Source organism: Cherax quadricarinatus, chromosome 11, assembly GCF_038502225.1.
Source record: "Cherax quadricarinatus isolate ZL_2023a chromosome 11, ASM3850222v1, whole genome shotgun sequence".
Lineage (NCBI taxonomy): Eukaryota > Metazoa > Arthropoda > Malacostraca > Decapoda > Parastacidae > Cherax > Cherax quadricarinatus.
The window spans coordinates 21,051,954-21,071,119 of NC_091302.1; the positions used below are offsets into that span (position 1 = coordinate 21,051,954).

A 19,166-nucleotide genomic window follows, 5' to 3' on the forward strand; every position below is an offset into this window, starting at 1 on the left:
TTTATAGGCGTATCAAAAGAGGTGAGGGTCATCTTATGAATCAGTATATTGACATTAAGAGGGACATTAAAAAGGGGATAAGAAAAGCTAAAAGGGACTATGAAATTAAAGTTGCTAGGGATTCTAAAACTAACCCAAAAAGTTTTTTCCAGGTCTATAGAACAAAAGTTAGAGATAAGATAGGTCCCCTTAAAAATAACTATGGGCACCTTACTGACAATGAGAATGAAATGTGCTTGATTTTAAATAATTATTTTCTCTCAGTTTTTACACAGGAAGACACTAACAATATTCCAGTAATTAATTTTTACAGTGGGCTAGAAGAAGATAAATTATGTAACATCACAGTCACTAGTGAGATGGTTGTGAGGCAGATAGACAGACTGAAGCAAAATAAGTCGCCGGGTCCTGATGAGGTTTTTTCAAGGGTTCTTAAGGAATGCAAAATGGAACTCTGTGAACCATTAACTAATATTTTTAATTTATCTCTTCAAACAGGTGTAGTGTCTGATATGTGGAAGATGGCTAATGTAACTCCTATTTTTAAAACAGGGGACAAGTCGTTACCGTCAAATTACCGCCCAATAAGCCTGACCTCAATTGTAGGCAAATTACTAGAGTCAATTATAGCTGAGATTATAAGAAGCCATCTCGATAAGCATAGCTTGATTAATGATACTCAGCATGGATTCACAAGAGGCCGGTCTTGTCTAACTAATTTATTAACTTTCTTCAGTAAAGCTTTTGAGGCTGTTGACCACAATAAAGAATTTGATATTATTTACTTAGATTTTAGTAAGGCTTTTGATAGAGTTCCGCACCATAGACTGTTAAAGAAAGTGGCAGCTCATGGCATTGGGGGAAAAGTGCTCTCGTGGATCGAGTCATGGCTCACTGACAGGAAGCAGAGAGTGTCCATAAATGGGGTTAAATCCGAGTGGGGATCTGTAACAAGTGGCGTTCCACAGGGATCAGTCTTGGGCCCGTTGTTATTTATAATATATATCAATGATCTTGATGAGGGAATTACTAGTGATATGAGCAAATTCGCCGATGACACAAAGATAGGTAGGATAATTGATTCAAACGTAGATGTTAGGGAACTTCAGGAGGATTTAAACAAACTCTATTCTTGGTCAGAAAAGTGGCAGATGCAGTTCAATGTAGATAAATGCAAGGTTCTGAAGCTTGGGAGTGCCCATAACCCTAGTACTTATAAATTAAATGATGTAGAACTTAGCCATACAGATTACGAAAAGGACTTGGGGGTTATGGTGAGCAGCAACCTTAAACCAAGACAGCAATGCCTAAGCGTACGTAATAAGGCAAATAGATTACTGGGATTTATATCAAGAAGTGTAAGCAACAGAAGTCCAGAGGTCATACTGCAGCTTTATACATCATTAGTAAGGCCTCACCTTGATTATGCAGCTCAGTTCTGGTCTCCGTATTACAAAATGGACATAAATTCGTTAGAAAACATTCAGCGTAGGATGACTAAATTAATACATAGCATCAGAAATCTTCCTTATGAAGAAAGATTGAAGACTCTTAAGTTACATTCACTTGTTAGACGAAGAATGAGAGGAGACCTGATCGAAGTGTATAAGTGGAAGATAGGTATTAATAAAGGGGATATTAATAAGGTCTTGAGGATGTCTCTCCAAGAGAGAACGCGCAGTAATGGATTTAAATTAGATAAGTTTAGATTTAGAAAGGACATCGGAAAGTATTGGTTTGGAAATAGGGTAGTTGATGAGTGGAACAGTCTACCTAGTTGGGTTATTGAGGCTGGGACTTTGGGTAGTTTCAAATCTAGGTTGGATAAGTACATGAGTGGGATGGGTTGGATTTGAGTGGGACTTTCACATCAGAGCTTATTTCTTGGGTGGCATTGAAAATTGGGTAGGGCAAATGTTTTGTTAGTGGGATGAATTGTAAAGGACCTGCCTAGTATGGGCCAGCAGGCCTCCTGCAGTGTTCCTCCTTTCTTATGTTCTTATGTTCTTATGTTTATCTGTATCTGTTGGTTTGGAGTGGAGGCCATCGACTGTGGTTCCACTCCAGGAATGACTGGATTTGGTGTACGATTTCTGCCATTTCCTGCCAGTTTTTTTTCCTTCCTGGCACTAAAAAACCTCTCCCTCTTGAGTGGCTGTGGCTACCCAGGTTTTCCCATGGCCTGGATGTTTTGTATCTTTTTGTCCCCTTTAGATGGTATGCCTGGCAATTTAAGTTATAGCACAGTCTTTCCTGTACTGAAGAGGTACACATTTCAGGGTGAAAAAGCTTACAGGAAGGGAGTTCGCATTTTCCTGTTGTCATATGGGCATGGCATTTTCTAGGGTGGTCATAGTTGCATGTCCCATCTGTTTTTCCAGATTTCCCATGCCAGCAGATACCAAGTGCATAGTATGTGCACAGGCTTGGTTTCCGCTTGCCTTGGGTTTCTGTGACTGTATTCCCTGTTGGTGCATGTTTCCCTGTCTTACTTCTATCCTCGCTAGCACCAACAATGGAGCTCCCACCAGTTGTTTTTGGTAATTTATCCTCACTATTGCTATTGGAGTCCTCTTGTTTGCTATTTCCTGCGGTATTTCTAGTTTGCAATATTGGTTTTATCTTATCTTTGACTACACTTGTTTCCCTACTATGGCTCCTGTCCCCTATGAGGTCATTTATATGTATTCCTTCCTGCGTATAATTCCCGACTACCTGGACAAAATCTCCAGCTTCACCATTACTGTCTCCCAGGACAGTATCTCCAGCTTCACCATTTCTGTCTCCCAGGACAGCACCTCCAGCTTCACCATTACTGTCTCCCAGGACAGCACTATCAGCCCCACATTTACTGACTACCAGGACATCACCTCCAGCCTTACAGTTTGTGACTACATGGCCAGTATCAAGGGCAGTACCATTCAGCCCAGACTTTTTATGTTCCCATCTGTTGTAGAAAGCTTCCAGGTTTTCTATGAAAGCAGCTTTGATGTTGTCCTCTTTTAACCCTTTGACTGTTTCAGGCCCCTCTCTGAAACTGTCATTCTATGTCGCCAAATATTCAAAAAAAAAAAAATTATTTTTTCTTATGAAAATGTTAAGATTATTTTTCTGAGTGTTTTAGTCCAAAAAAAAAATTTTTGCCATCGGTACTTACCGAGATATAGAGCCGTGAAGTTTGCAGAAAATGAGCCGCGTATGGCAACAGCGGCGACTGCCGCTCACCTGGTAAACTTTAGTTTACTTGTATTTGAAGGTTTGTTGTTTTTTTCACTATTTTATTTTTTCACATAACTTATGTGGCCTATGAGACCAAAGTAAGGTGCAATGTATATATATACACTCGTTGTATACAACACAATAAGCACACAAACATAATTATCAATATATTGTTTACAAAACTTGTTTACAAAAACAAACAAACAAACAAACAAATTCTTCTTCTTCTTCTTCTTCTTCTTCTTCTTCTTCTTCTTCTTCTTCTTCTTCTTCTTCTTCTTCTTCTTCTTCTTCTTCTTCTTCTTCTTCTTCTCCTTCTTCTTCTTCTTCTCCTTCTTCTTCTCCTTCTTCTTCTCCTTCTTCTTCTCCTTCTTCTTCTCCTTCTTCTTCTCCTTCTTCTTCTCCTTCTTCTTCTCCTTCTTCTTCTCCTTCTTCTTCTCCTTCTTCTTCTCCTTCTTCTCCTTCTTCTTCTCCTTCTTCTTCTCCTTCTTCTTCTCCTTCTTCTTCTCCTTCTTCTTCTCCTTCTTCTTCTCCTTCTTCTTCTCCTTCTTCTTCTCCTTCTTCTTCTCCTTCTTCTTCTCCTTCTTCTTCTCCTTCTTCTCCTTCTTCTTCTCCTTCTTCTTCTCCTTCTTCTTCTCCTTCTTCTTCTCCTTCTTCTTCTCCTTCTTCTTCTCCTTCTTCTTCTCCTTCTTCTCCTTCTTCTTCTTCTCCTTCTTCTCCTTCTTCTTCTCCTTCTTCTTCTCCTTCTTCTTCTCCTTCTTCTTCTCCTTCTTCTTCTCCTTCTTCTTCTCCTTCTTCTCCTTCTTCTCCTTCTTCTCCTTCTTCTCCTCCTTCTTCTCCTCCTTCTTCTCCTCCTTCTTCTCCTCCTTCTTCTCCTCCTTCTTCTCCTCCTTCTTCTCCTCCTCCTTCTCCTCCTCCTTCTCCTCCTTGTCCTCCTTCTCCTCCTTCTCCTCCTCCTCCTCCTCCTTCTCCTCCTTCTCCTCCTCCTCCTTGTGTGCGAGTGTGTGGCTTATAATTGTTTTGAGTCAGAAGTCGGCAGCTGTCAAAGTGACATATTATCTCATTAGTCACTACCCCTACCCCTGTCAAAACAATGGGGTCGGATGCTGCTTCCCCTCCTCCATTCTATCTAATTATCTTTCTCCCTCATTCTATATCTTTCAATCTGTCTCTCTTTCTGTCTGCCTATCTCTGTCTCACAGGTACACATAAATACAAGTATACATAGTGTAAATTACCTAGGATAACCCAAGAAATCCAGACAAAGTGCTATACTCTGCTTGAAGATGTGAGTAAACGTGATGACACAGTCTTGTGGCTCTCTCTGAGACAGAGAGCTAGATGGACAGACAGGGAGCTTGACAGACAGACAAATAGACAGACAGAAATGTTTGTGTACCAGCAAAAACAAAGGGAGGCGATGGTCATGTAATATTACCCTCCTTTACGCTCATCAAAGTCAGCTCTTATCAGATGTTATCTCCCCTTATCTTGTCACTGTCATGGGGTGGACTTTTTTTTTTCTTGCTTCAAGGGAACAATATTATTACATCTTCTTCTTCCTCCTCCTCCTCCTCTTCTCCTCCTCCTCCTCCTCCTCCTCCTCCTCCTCCTCTTCCTTCCCTCCTCCTCCTCCTCCTCCTCCTCTTCCTCCCCTCCTCCCCCTCCTCCTCCTCCATTGCTTTTGGTCTCAAACTCCTCCAAATCATGAAATTGATCTTCACTGACACTTCCATCTGTGTTAGAGCATCACTTGGGAAGAGAAGAGTCCCAGATTTGCTGGGGAATCACATATTTCTTACCACTAGACATGCTGAAAAATGACAACTGAAATGGCATTCCCACAATGCACCACTGGCTCCCCGATTTTTTTTATATGGTGCACACTGACCATGGAGACCCATTCTCTCACATGTGGGCCTAGCAGCTTTCTCCTGCTTGATTTGAAGCTGCTAGAATTTATGCGTATAAATACGTCAGAAACATTGGCTCGTAAGACGTATTTATACGTCGGAAACAGTCAAAGGGTTAATACCCTTGTGATTTTAGTCCACAGATTTTCCTCATTTGGGCATACCCAAAAACACTTCTCTGTTTTAATACTGCTTGTAGCTAGTTCTGGGATATCTGCACAAGGGGCGTGACACCAATTTCCACAAAAATGACAATTTATCCATGTGGAAGCCCGTTTGTTTGACTGACCACAGACTACACACAGCTTCATAATGATTTGAATGGTTGATTTACTGCAATTCTACTAGCAACCTCTTGAATATTATATTAATAACCTTAACTGAAGCTCTAGCTATTTGTATTTCTGTTTCTAACTCTTTTTGTATATTGGACAGCTTACCGTCACGTTCCTGATTTTTAATGTTTGTGTTTATAAGGGCGCCTACAACCCCATCCATTTACAGTCTGCTTTATTGTCCAACGAAACTGTTTGAAACCAGTCCCGGGTTCGGACCAGTCAAGGATTCGGACCAGTCGATCTGCTCTGATCAGTGGGTCACTTATTTAAAACATACTGGTCAGTGATTTGAGCTAACACATGAAGGATCTACTGGAAATTATCTACCCGAGTAATATGTGATTTGACTGATACAAAAGTATAACTTGCGTGTTGAAGAGCCGGTGATATCTGGCAGCTCCTACAATGACGAACGGTCGACCTCCACCCTTGTTTATCAATCGCTGTATCTGGCTTTTCTATTTTTTTTTTTCCGTCTCCACCACAATAAATGCTATATTATCACTATAGTTGACTGGTGCAAATTTTGGAGGAAGGACGCTTTTTCTGTAGTAATAATTGCTTCTCGTTGTGTATATTGCGACTGCTGGTAACTACAGGTTATATGAAATTCACAGTAACGTCTCGTATTTCAAGAAAAAGAAACTAATGAAAGTCACTCCACTCCACTAAGTACCATTATAATACTGGTTAGTTGCTACTACAACACTGTATTCTGCTATTCACTGGTATCACTAGATTATATGCGAGTACACTAGCAAGCCAGGAAGATTATTAAAAACAGCTGACCTGTGGTAAGTTTCTGGCGACTTCTGGCACCTGCCTCTATAGGCTTATCACTTCATTTACAAATTCACCTGTTTTCAAATGACACTTTAGCCTTTATCATCAATATACGTACTAGGGAGCCACTGTAGTATGCACTATACACTATGTATACTCAATGTTATCAGGGAGACTTTCTTTCCTCTGACACGAAAAGTTCAATTATTATTATTTTTTTCCACACGGGACACAGGCCTATGATTCCCCTCTGGCAGTAAACTCTGCTAGGTAGTGCACACTAATTCTCCTTTTTTGACTCAGTATATAATGTTTTCCGCCCAAGATTGGTTCCAGGCGCTAGAGGGATGTATCGTATAGGATTGATGACACAAATTAAAGTTCTAGCACGTAAGAGCGACCGTGAAAACACGAGATAACCCGGAGCACAACGAGGCACGCTGACACGCCAAAGCAGAGAGGGAGAGGACAAAAAATTAACTGCACTTTACTGAGAAGTGCTGATGGCCTAAGTTGAAAGCACAGAGATGTTAATGTTTGGAATGGGTGTCACCTATAAAAACATCAAGAAACTGCCCATCTAGTGTTTTTTCTCTTTTCTGTCTTTGTGCAGTAGCGCTTGAAGATGACAAGTTTTAAATTCATTAACAAACTTTTCAATCTCATGTCTGTTAGTGCTGGCAGCCTCCTCCCCATGCCTTACTGCCTTACTACACTATGACTCCCGCTCCTCTTTTTAATCCTATCAAACCAGCCCCTACTTACCTTAAATTGACTCCCGCTCCTCTTTTTAATCCTATCAAACCATCCCCTACTTACCTTAAATTCATTACTTTATATAACTTCTTTGCCTTTTCACAAATTATTGTTTCAGAAACACTGGCACTGGCCAATTGTTTTAGAAACACTGTCACCAACCAATTGTTTTTTGTTAATTCACACAAACTAAAGTTTTTCCATTTCTTCAATTATCTGTGAATTTTTCACAGCAAGAGTTTTCACTCCTTTTGCCACATCAGCCCCTTTTACTGCCTCTATATTTTTCAATATGGACAATATGGTGGATTTTGCTATGCCATACCGAGTGGCCAGGTCCGACACACATTTCACTTTCCCACTTGGTAATGAGTTCTTTTTTCACTTTAAGTGTTGTTCTCACTACTTTCCTTGTTTGGATCACTACTCTTTTTTGGGGCCATAATTACTTATTTTCAATGAAAGTATTTTAAAAACACCACAGAATAACAATGAAATACCAAAATGTTTCAGGGAGCTAGTGTGAACCATGCTTAACGAGTGAAAGCTGATGAGAGACTGAGCATGTGATGCTTTGTTTACATTAGATTTTGTCCAAATGGACCATTTTGCTTAGGTTGAATATCAAGGCACATCTGAAAACTGACTCAAATTGTTCTCGAAAAAGTTAGGCAAATATCAAGTTGTACGAATATGGGGATGTACAAATATTGAGGTTCCACTGTATAATGATACCTGTGTCATAAGCCTTTAAAGTATGTATGTACACAGCAAATCACTCTTCTTTATGAGAGTTAACAAACCTCATCTGCATAAAGAGCACAGGGGTCCAAGTTGCCTTGAAGAGTTTTATTTGGGCCAACAAGTTGCCTGGCCAAGAAAGGATCCACTGTCCAGTCAATGCCAATAACTTCGTACTTGAGAGCAGCCAGATCTTTGAGGGCGTAGTGACCGCCCTTCGGGAACACAATCTGTTAAGAAAATATTTACAAGGTTATGAATATAAGAATAATACAAGCAATAATGAGGCTGCAAAAATTCACAACCTACAATGCTGTAGGTGCAACAATTTACATTATACAATACTGCAGCTACAACAATTCACAACCTACAATACTATAGCTGCAACAATTCACAACCTACCTTTGACATATACTTTTGAAGAGTTTCGAGAGTTTAGCTACTCTCCGAACCCGGCCATGGGCCAGGCTTATCTGGTGCTTGCCTGGTCTACCAGGCTGTTGCTGCTGGAGGCTTGCTGCCCCACATATCCATCACAGCCTGGTTGATCTGGCACTTGGTGAAGATACTTGTCCAGTTTCCTCTTGAAGGTTTCTACACTTGTTCCAGCTGTTTCTGATATCATCTGGTACAATACTGTAGCTGCAACAATTCATGACCTACAATACTGTAGCCACAAGAATTCACAACCTACAATACTGTAGCTGCAACAAACTCCAGTACTGTAGCTGCAAGAATTCACCACCTACAATACTGTAGCTGCAACAATTCATAATCTAAAATACTGTAGCTGCAACAATTCATAAGCACAATTCTGTGTCTGGAATAATTCATAATCCACAAAGCAGTTTTAGGAATGACTCAAAACTAACCCTAACTTTTCAGAAAATTTGGGCCATTTTTGTGTCAACCTCAGTGAAATAACTTATCAATCACACCAGCCTCCTGATAATACAAATCATACCAGCCTCCTGATACTATCAATCATACCAGTCTCCTTATACTATCAATCATACCAGCCTCCTGATGCTATCAATCATACCAGCCTCCTGATACTATCACTCATACCAGCCTCCTGGTACTATCACTCATACCTGCCTCCTGATACTATCAATCATACCTGCCTCCTGATACTATCAATCTCACCTTTTCCTGATAACCAACAATCATACCAGTCTTCTGATACTATCAATCATACCAGCTTCCTGATACTATCAATCATACCTGCCTCCTGATAATATCAATCATACCAGTCTCCTGATACTATCAATCATACCAGCCTCCTGATGCTATCAATCATACCAGTTTCCTGATACTATCAAACCAGCCTCCTGATGCTATCATACCAACCTCCTGATACTACTTGACTCACGAAATCGTAATGACACGATTGCAAACAAACCATACCCCGGCCGGGATTGAACCCGCGGTCAGAGAGTCTCAAAACTCCAGACCGTCGTGTTAGCCACTAGACCAGCTAGCCACAATAAGATTCGTCCAACTAGGTATATTTCTACACCATAGGAAGGTTAGCATAGGCACCACTTGCATTTGTGGTCACAGTGGTGCCTATGCTAACCTTCCTATGGTGTAGAAATATACCTAGTTGGACGAATCTTATTGTGGCTAGCTGGTCTAGTGGCTAACGCCACGGTCTGGAGTTTTGAGACTCTCTGACCGCGGGTTCAATCCCGGCCGGGGTATGGTTTGTTTGCAATCGTGTCATTACGATTTCGTGAGTCATGTTGATGGCAGTGAAGGGACTTGAGCTAGAGTTCATAACGGCCACGCTAGCTGGAGATTCGTCTGTAAAAACTTGCATTTGTGGTCACAGTGGTGCCTATGCTAACCTTCCTATGGTGTAGAAATATACCTAGTTGGACGAATCTTATTGTGGCTAGCTGGTCTAGTGGCTAACGCGATGGTCTGGAGTTTTGAGACTCTCTGACCGCGGGTTCAATCCTGGCAGGGGTAAGGTTTGGTTTCTCCTGATACTATTAATCATATCAGTCTCCTGATACTACCACATCAACTATCATACCAGCCTCCTGATATTATTAATCATACCAGCCTCGTGATACTATCAGTCATACCAGCCTCATGATGCTATCAATCATACCAGCCTCCTGGTACTATCAATCATACCAGCCTCCTGATATTATCATTCATACCAGCCTTCTGATCAATCAAAGTTTATTCTCTATAAGGATTACAATGCTGAGTTTACAGAATTTAGTTATTGTGTGGTTTACATGTAGTAAAATACTAATTACAGAGGGTGCTACTAGAACACCTAGCATGGCTAGGCATTTCGGGCAGATTTAGATTAATTCTTAACTTTAAAATATTACAAATTATGAGGTAAGTTGGTATTATGGCTAAGTGACTAAATACTAGTTTGTGAGTTTAGCAATGTGAATGCTTTTGTTTTGGCACAATACATAGTTTCAGTATTGGAGTATCACAGGCCAACTTATGACTAGTTAGGATTCATTATTTTAAGATTGAGAGTGATATTTCTGTTTATGGTCAAATGGGTGAGTGAGTGTAAGTGCGAACCACCAGGTGGCATTCGTGTAATTAGTTGACGGGGTGTATCAGGAAGATAAGATGTTGTCTAATGGTAGTTTTGAAGGTGATGAATGTGTCTGCAGTTCTAGAGTTTTCAGGTAGGGTGTTCCAGATTTTAGGGCCTTTGACATACATTGAATTTTTGTAAAGGTTTAGTCGGACACGGGGAATGTCATAGAGATGTTTGTTTCTGGTGTTATTCCTGTGGGTTCTGTCACAACTATCAAGAAAGCATTTTAGGTCAAGGTTAATACTGGAATTTAAGGTCCTGTAGATGTAGATTGCACAGTAGTAAGTGTGGATGTACTGAACAGGGAGTAAGTTTAGATCTATGAAGAGTGGGGGGTGTGTTGCCAGGGATGGGATTATTATTCTTATTGCGGCTTTTTATTGGGTTATTATTGGCTTTAGGTGTGTTGCTGCAGTTGATCCCCAAGCATAAATAGCATAGGTGAGGTATGGATAAATAAGTGAGTGGTATAGTGTGAGAAGGGCATTTTGCGGCACGTAGTATCGTATCTTGGAGAGGATCCCAACCGTTTTGGATACTTTTTTGGTTATGTGTTGGATATGGGTGCTGAAGTTCAGGTTGTTGTCGAGGTATAGGCGTAGGAATTTGCCCTCATTATGTCTGGCAATTAGAGTGTTATCGATCTTAATGTTAATTTGCGCAACTCCTGCTTTGCTACTAAACATAATATAGCAGGTTTTGCCAGTGTTAAGCGTAAGTTTATTGGCTATCATCCAAGTTGATATTTTGATCAGTTCCTCATTAACAATGGTGTTGAGGGTGGCAAGATTAGGGCGATAGATGACATAAGTCGTGTCGTCAGCAAAGAGAATGGGGTTCAGGTGTTGGAATACGTTTGGAAGATCATTGATGTATATGAGGAAGAGCAGGGGACCAAGGACACTTCCCTGCAGAACTCCAGTATCAAGTGGCCGTGTTGTTGATGCTGTGTCTTTATGGTGACATACTGATACCTATTAGTAAGGTAAGATTTGAAATATGCAAGCGCATGGTCTCTTATACCATAATGGTCAAGTTTGTGGAGTAGGATGCCATGGTCTACTGTGTTAAAAGCTTTTCTTAGGTCAATAAAAATTCCTAGTGGATATTCCTTATTTTCCAATGCTGTGTAAAGCAGATCTAGCATTTTTATAATTGCATCATTAGTGCTTTTATTTTTCCTGAATCCAAATTGGCAGGGGTTGAGTATGTTTTGTGCCGCTATAAATGAATATAGTCTCCCGTGCACGAGTTTCTCAAAGATTTTGGATAGCAATGGTAAGTTTGATATTGGCCTATAGTTGTTTAAGTCTGTAGAATCACCACCTCTATGTATTGGTGTAACCCTTGCCGTCTTGAGTAGTTTCGGGAAGGTGCTAGTTTCTAGTGACTTGTTAAAAGTAATGAAATAGCATGCGAAAGGGCATGGGCCGCTCTCTTGTACAATAATGGTGGGACATGAGACAGATTCCCTGAGTTATTTTTAAGTGACTTTATAATCTCGGTGACTTCCGTGGGCTCAGCTGGTACAAGATAGAAGGAATTTGGGAAATTCCTATTTAGGTAGTCCCCGGCATGAGCATTGGTATGTGGGATTTTATTGGCGAGATTAGATCCTATGGTTGAGAAGAAGTCGTTTATCTTGTTAGCTGTGTCAGTGGGATGCAGTGGTGTTTCATTAGGTTCAGTTAGGACAATATTCTTGTTTTTTTTCAGTTTGTGGGTCCCTAGAATCTGAGAGAGTGTTTTCCAGGTCTTTTTTATATCTCCTCTTGTGTCAGTGAATCTGCTGGAGTAGTATAGTTGTTTGGCTTTCTTTATTACTTTGGTGAGAACTGATGAATAGTGTTTAAGAATATCTTTGTGTATTAAGCCCTGTCTATATTGCTTTTCATATTGATGTTTCTTATCAATGGATTTCAGAATGATGCTGGTTAGCCATGGGCAACCAAGCCGTTTGTTTGTGATCTGTTTCTTTTTATAGGACAATGTTTGTTGCATAGTCTAAGTAATTTGTTAAGAAAAATGTCTGTCCAGTCATCAATACCATTGGCCTTGGAGAATTCTGTAGGCCAGTCAACAGTCTCTAGGTCAGCTGTGAAATTCCTTATTAAGGCCTCATCATGGAGTCTAAATGAGACTTTATTGTATTCAAGTGGTGGTTTACTAATGTTTGTCAGGAGGAAGGTAGGGTAGTGGTCTGTAGTGCTATCTGTGATTATCCCTGATTTAAGGGGGGCTAGTATATTGGTCCGTATGTGGTCTATTATGGTTGCACTTGTCTCAGTGAGCCTGGTTGGTTTAGTTATTGTTGGTATGAGAAGTGTGTTGTTCATATTGTTGATGAAATCAGTTACAGGCTGATCATCTAGTAAGCCAAGGTTGATGTTGAAGTCTCCAGCTAAGAGAAGGTGGTGCTTATTCATCTGTCTGTTTGTTTTTAGTGCCTTTAATTTCTCACTGAAATTTTGGATGTTTGTGTGAGGTATCCGGTAAATGGCACCGATTGTTATAGGCGTCTTAAGGTTTTTTACAGTAAAATTACCAAAAATGTATTCCCCATATTCATCACTAAAGCAAGTGGTGCTAATACAAGATAATTGGTTAGAGTAATAAATTGCAATACCACCCCCAACTTGGTATGGTCTGCAGTTGTGAATTGCTGTGTATCCTGGTAGAGGGTAGATATCTATTGTGTCCTGCTTAAGCCAGGTCTCAGTAAGAATAATGCAGGAGAAGGGTGTTTTAAGTGACTGAAGGAGTGCCAGGAGGTCATCATAGTGTTTGCTTAAGGACTTGATGTTGTAGTTTAGGATAGTTGTTTAGGATAGTGCTGGCTTATGATGCTGTGTAATAAAGGCAGTTACTTTCCAATAGGTTTTGATTGGGTATCAGATTATGGAGGTTTAGATCAGGGTCAACGTGATCAATCATCTTCTAGGTTTAAATTATGGTTATTTATATCCTGAGTTGTGTGTTGAGTTCTAGCACTGATATCTGTAGTGGTGGGAAGTTTGGACAAGTATATAGCTAAAGCATTTTGGTCGTATATACAGGTCTCCCTCAACATTCGCGTTTTCAACTTTCGCGGGCTTCACACATTCGCGAATTTCCAACCGCCAAATCATATTTAAGTTTACCACCACGAGTCCTTACTACCCTCCCTCCAACCCCTGCAACTGGCAGCCAGCCCTCCCACCACTGTGTGGTGAGTGTTTTGTTTGTTTATTATTTGCTATTAAACTACAGTATAAATAATGTAAACCCATCCATGACTGCATATTGGAATGGCTATTCGGACAGGTATTGGAAGGTGACATCATGTGTTTACTTTCGAACACAGCAAAGAATCAAACATTTCTGCTACCACTAATAATAATAATAATTAATATAATAATAATAATAATAATAATAATAATAATAATAATAAATACGATAGAATTGAAGAAGGAAATTGTACAAAAATAGGAGGGTTGAAGCAGTGGTGGAGGAAGTGGTTGGTGCATCGTCAGTGTGCCTTTGTTTATGCTGGAGTGAGTATTAGTCTTGCTCTTCCAAATATTTCACAATAATTCATTGTATTTGGTGCTTGTAGATTGAGTGTGACTGGAGTGGTAGAGGCAGTGGTAGAGGCAGTGGTAAAGGCAGTGGGTGAGGCAGTGGTAGAGGCAGTGATATAGGCAGCAGTTGAGGCAGTGGTAGAGGCAGTGGGTGAGGCAGTGGTAGAGGCAGTGGGTGAGGCAGTGGGTGAGGCAGTGGGTGAGGCAGTGGTAAAGGCAGTGGGTGAGGCAGTGGGTGAGGCAGTGGGTGAGGCAGTGGTAGAGGCAGTGGTAAAGGCAGTGGGTGAGGCAGTGGGTGAGGCAGTGGGTGAGGCAATGGTAGAGGCAGTGATAGAGGCAGTGGGTGAGGCAGCAGTTGAGGCAGTGGTAGAGGCAGTGGTAGAGGCAGTGGGCGAGGCAGTGGTAGAGGCAGTGGTAGAGGCAGTGATAGAGGCAGTGGGTGAGGCAGCAGTTGAGGCAGTGGTAGAGGCAGTGGTAGAGGCAGTGATAGATGCAGTGGGTGAGGCAGCATTTGAGGCAGTGGTAGAGGCAGTGGTAGAGACAGTGGTAGAGGCAGTGGGTGAGGCAGTGGTAGAGGCAGTGATAGAGGCAGTGGGTGAGGCAGCAGTTGAGGCAGTGGTAGAGGCAGTGGTAGAGGCAGTGATAGAGGCAGTGGTAAAAGCAGTGGGTGAGGCAGTGGGTGAGGCAGTGGTAGAGGCAGTGGTAGAGGCAATGGGTGAGGCAGTGGTAGAGGCAGTGGTAGAGGCAGTGATAGAGGCAGTGGTAGAGGCAGTGGGTGAGGCAGTGGTAGAGGCAGTGATAGAGGCAGTGGTAGAGGCAGTGGTAGAGGCAGTGGGTGAGGCAGTGGTAGAGGCAGTGGTAGAGGCAGTGGTAGAGGCAGTGGGTGAGGCAGTGGTAGAGGCAGTGGTAGAGGCAGTGGGTGAGGCAGTGGTAGAGGCAGTGGGTGAGGCAGTGGGTGAGGCAGTGGTAGAGGCAGTGGTAGAGGCAGTGGTAGAGGCAGTGGTAGAGGCAGTGGTAGAGGCAGTGGGTGAGGCAGTGGTAGAGGCAGTGGGTGAGGCAGTGGGTGAGGCAGTGGTAGAGGCAGTGGTAGAGGCAGTGGTAGAGGCAGTGGTAGAGGCAGTGGGTGAGGCAGTGGTAGAGGCAGTGGGTGAGGCAGTGGGTGAGGCAGTGGTAGAGGCAGTGGTAGAGGCAGTGGTAGAGGCAGTGGTAGAGGCAGTGGGTGAGGCAGTGGTAGAGGCAGTGGTAGAGGCAGTGGGTGAGGCAGTGGTAGAGGCAGTGGGTGAGGCAGTGGTAGAGGCAGTGATAGAGGCAGTGATAGAGGCAGTGATAGAGGCAGTGATAGAGGCAGTGATAGAGGCAGTGGTAGAGGCAGTGATAGAGGCAGTGATAGAGGCAGTGATAGAGGCAGTGGTAGAGGCAGTGATAGAGGCAGTGGTAGAGGCAGTGGTAGAGGCAGTGGTAGAGGCAGTGGTAGAGGCAGTGATAGAGGCAGTGGTAGAGGCAGTAATAGAGGCAGTGATAGAGGCAGTGATAGAGGCAGTGGTAGAGGCAGTGATAGAGGCAGTGATAGAGGCAGTGGTAGAGGCAGTGATAGAGGCAGTGATAGAGGCAGTGATAGAGGCAGTGGTAGAGGCAGTGATAGAGGCAGTGGTAGAGGCAGTGATAGAGGCAGTGATAGAGGCAGTGATAGAGGCAGTGATAGAGGCAGTGATAGAGGCAGTGGTAGAGGCAGTGATAGAGGCAGTGGTATTTACTAACATATGTTATAAATAATAATAGTACATTATGAATAACATTTATTATTATTATTATTATAAATGTTATTAATATTAACATGTACTATTATTATTTATATATGTTAGTAAATATCACTGCCTCTACCACTGCCTCAACTGCTGCCTCTACCACTGCCTCTACCACTGCCTCAACTGTTGCCTCTACCACTGCCTCTACCACTGCCTCTACCACTGCCTCTACCACTGCCTCACCAACTGCCTCTACCACTGCCTCTACCACTGCCTCTACCACTGCCTCACCCACTGCCTCTACCACTGCCTCTACCACTGCCTCTACCACTGCCTCTATCACTGACTCTACCACTGCCTCACCACCTCTACCACTGCCTCACCCACTGCCTTTACCACTGCCTCTACCACTGCCTCAACTGCTGCCTCACCCACTGCCTCTGTCACTGCCTCTACCACTGCCTCACCCACTGCCTCACCCACTGCCTTTACCACTGCATCTCTCAGTAGTAGTAACCAGTTACCAGTAACCAGTGTACCAGTAGTTGACTCACTACCAACCGTCTCTGCCTGAGTCACTGTCTATTCATATTGTGCTGACCACAGCAGTATTCAAAGACCCCCTCACATATGGGTACTGTGGGCGGCCAGTTAGTTATACGAGAGTGAGCAAGGAGATAGGCAGACTGTTGGGCGCTCCCCACATTATCTGTAATTATACGTACTACCAGCCTACGTGAGTATTACTTTACCCTATCCACGTATCGAACTCCCACATGATAAATGGTGGCACCGGTGTGGAGCGTGGATTTAAGTTTTTACGGGTAATTCAAGACATTAGAAGACTGTTTGTGAGTAGCCGGCAGGGTCAAAGGTGAACCATCTCACCCACCAGCTACTCGCTCCCCTCACTCACCACCTCCAGCCTGCAAGCCTGTTGCAGCCATTTCAAGCTTCCTGGCTTAGTTCGTGTGCTAATTGCTTCAATCTCCGAGGGGTTGACCCGGATTTTGCAATTAAGCCAGTCAGTAAGCCAGACTGTGGAAGTGTACGCCAGTCAGCCTATCATCCAGCCTGTCTCCTGTCATCCACCTGCTCCTATGTGCTGTGTGCATCGTTACACGTCTTCCAGTCAGCCATTCTCGTGGGTTAAGCCAGTCAGCCAACCCAGCTTCTAACCCAGCTGAGAGAGAGAAGTAAGCCACGCAGTAAGACGTAAGCCAAGTTCCTCTGAAGTATCGTCTCATGTATCGCTTTGTGCTCCCAGTTGGATGCTAAGCGGGGTTTTCACCATTCCTGTGGCATAGAGTGGCTTATCAAGCCACCTTGGTGGGTAGAGTGGAGTGCGCGCCAGAGCGCCAGTGAGAGTCATCTCACCCACCGCTATACACTCTCCCTCCACCCACCCACCACTAACCATCCCACCGCTGCCACCATTTATCATGTGGGAGTTCGATACGTGGATAGGGTAAAGTAATACTCACGTAGGCTGGTAGTACGTATAATTACAGATAATGTGGGGAGCGCCCAACAGCCTGCCTATCTCCTTGCTCACTCTCGTATAACTAACTGGCCGCCCACAGTACCCATATGTGAGGGGGTCTTTGAATACTGCTGTGGTCAGCACAATATGAATAGACAGTGACTCAGGCAGTTGAAGTCTCTACCGTGAATAGAAAAGGTTAGGGAAGTCCGACCTCGGACACGCAGGTGAGAACCAGCTACTCCACTAAGGGAGGACACATGAGTCGGTTCTACGAGAAGGACATGTCGTAACTGCTTATCCTTAAACAAACTAGACCTAATAATATTGACTTGCGCACCAGAGTCCATGAACAAATGAACGGGCGCATTATGAACAGATGCTTGCACTATAGGGCCTATGGTTGCATTGGAAGTTATGTGCAAACAAAAAGGTGGATTGTCATCAGAGAAGACTTGTTCTACTTCATCCCCAAAATCATCTACGTCAGAGACATGTGAAGCAACGGAGTATGGTCTTTAAAGCACTTCCGAGACATTATTTATCAGTACTCTGTTCATGTCTTGACAGACCATGCTCCACTGATACCCTTATTCCAGAACAAACAACCTACTGGAAGGTTAGCCAGATGGACCTTGACTATCCAAGAGTTCAATCCCACCTTTGAGCATTTACCTGGCAAGTCAAATGTAGTCGCAGATGCCTTATCGCGACATGTTAGTATAGTAACTGCAGACCCTCCAATTAGTGCTGAAGATGCAAAGAATGCTCAACGAACAGATCCCATGTGGTCTGGTGTGATTCGATTCCTGCTCCAGGAAGATCTTATTCTGACTGTGAAGCCACCAGCACCCATCAGTGACTTTGTCATGAACCAAGAATTACTGTATCGAACAGCCGAGTTGGGTACTCCTAGCAGAAGAGTATACCAGTTAGTAATTCCACAGTCACTAGTGAATGTAGCCTTACAGCTAGTTCACGATGTACCAGGTGTTGCACACCCTGGTATGGATCGTTCAGTAAAACAAGCCAGATTGAAATACTTTTGGCCTCGTATGGCAACTGATATTTCTGAGTATGTTAAGAAATGTAGTGTCTGCATGCAACATAAAGGTAATGCTAATGGTTCTAATCCAATCCAAGTATATCCAACTACTAGCGAACCGTGGGAAAGAGTTGTGCTAGATTTGTCAACTAATTTCCAATGTTCCCTCCAAGGCAACAAACATCTGTGTGTTATGGTAGACCATTTCACCAGATATTGTGAGTTAGTTCCTATTGCAGATAAGACTGCCGAGACAGTAGCTAAAGCGTTTAAAGAACGCATTATCTGCAGGCATACCACCCCTAAGTCCCTAGTAACAGATAATGGAGGTGAATTCTGTAATGAAATTCTTGAAAATTTGTGCACCTTGTACAAGATCTCTAAATCCACCATTGTTCCTCATCATCCTGCCAGCAATGGGTTAGCGGAATGAACCAATAAGAAAGTACTTGATGTCTTGAGAGCCACTATCAATCCAAACAGTGAAACTTGGGATGAAGTTATACCTGATGTGCAGTGTGCTATAAATTCTGCTTACAATGTTTCTATAGGTGACACTCCACATTATGCATTGTACGGTGTAGATAAACGTTTGCCTTATGAGTTGTTATATTCTAATCCGAAACCAAATTACAACCCTGATGATTTCATAGCAACTCGTACCAGCTTAGCTCAAAGTGTTTTTAGAAGAATCCGTGAAACACTTCATAAATCAACAGCAGAATTTACAAGAGTCGCAAACACTCGAGCAAAGCCATCCAAAATCAAAGTAGGTTCGAGAGTTATGCTGATTAACTTTAACAAAGCGTCTGCAATGCCAAAGCTTGATCAAAAGTTTGTTGGTCCTTATCGAGTAGTTGAACATATCACTGGTAATAAGTATAAGGTTAGAGAGATTAGTACTGGTCAGTATAAAGAATCGCATTTAGATCATATGAAGTTAGTATGTGATGATAATGATGTTCCAACCCAGACTAATGTGACAGACTCTGACAATCCTCC

The 19,166-nt window shown here is 42.7% G+C and overlaps 1 protein-coding gene across 2 annotated transcripts in view; it reads right to left on the minus strand.

The window, feature by feature from the left end:
* The window catches only part of Urod (uroporphyrinogen decarboxylase), a 291,316-nt gene that overhangs the window by 20,579 nt on the left and 251,571 nt on the right, over nt 1-19,166 (minus strand). For both annotated transcript variants that reach the window (XM_070083962.1, XM_070083961.1), the window contains one exon: nt 7,813-7,980. In XM_070083962.1, the coding sequence (XP_069940063.1) occupies nt 7,813-7,980 (168 nt within the window). The remainder of the gene's footprint in view (nt 1-7,812; nt 7,981-19,166) is intronic.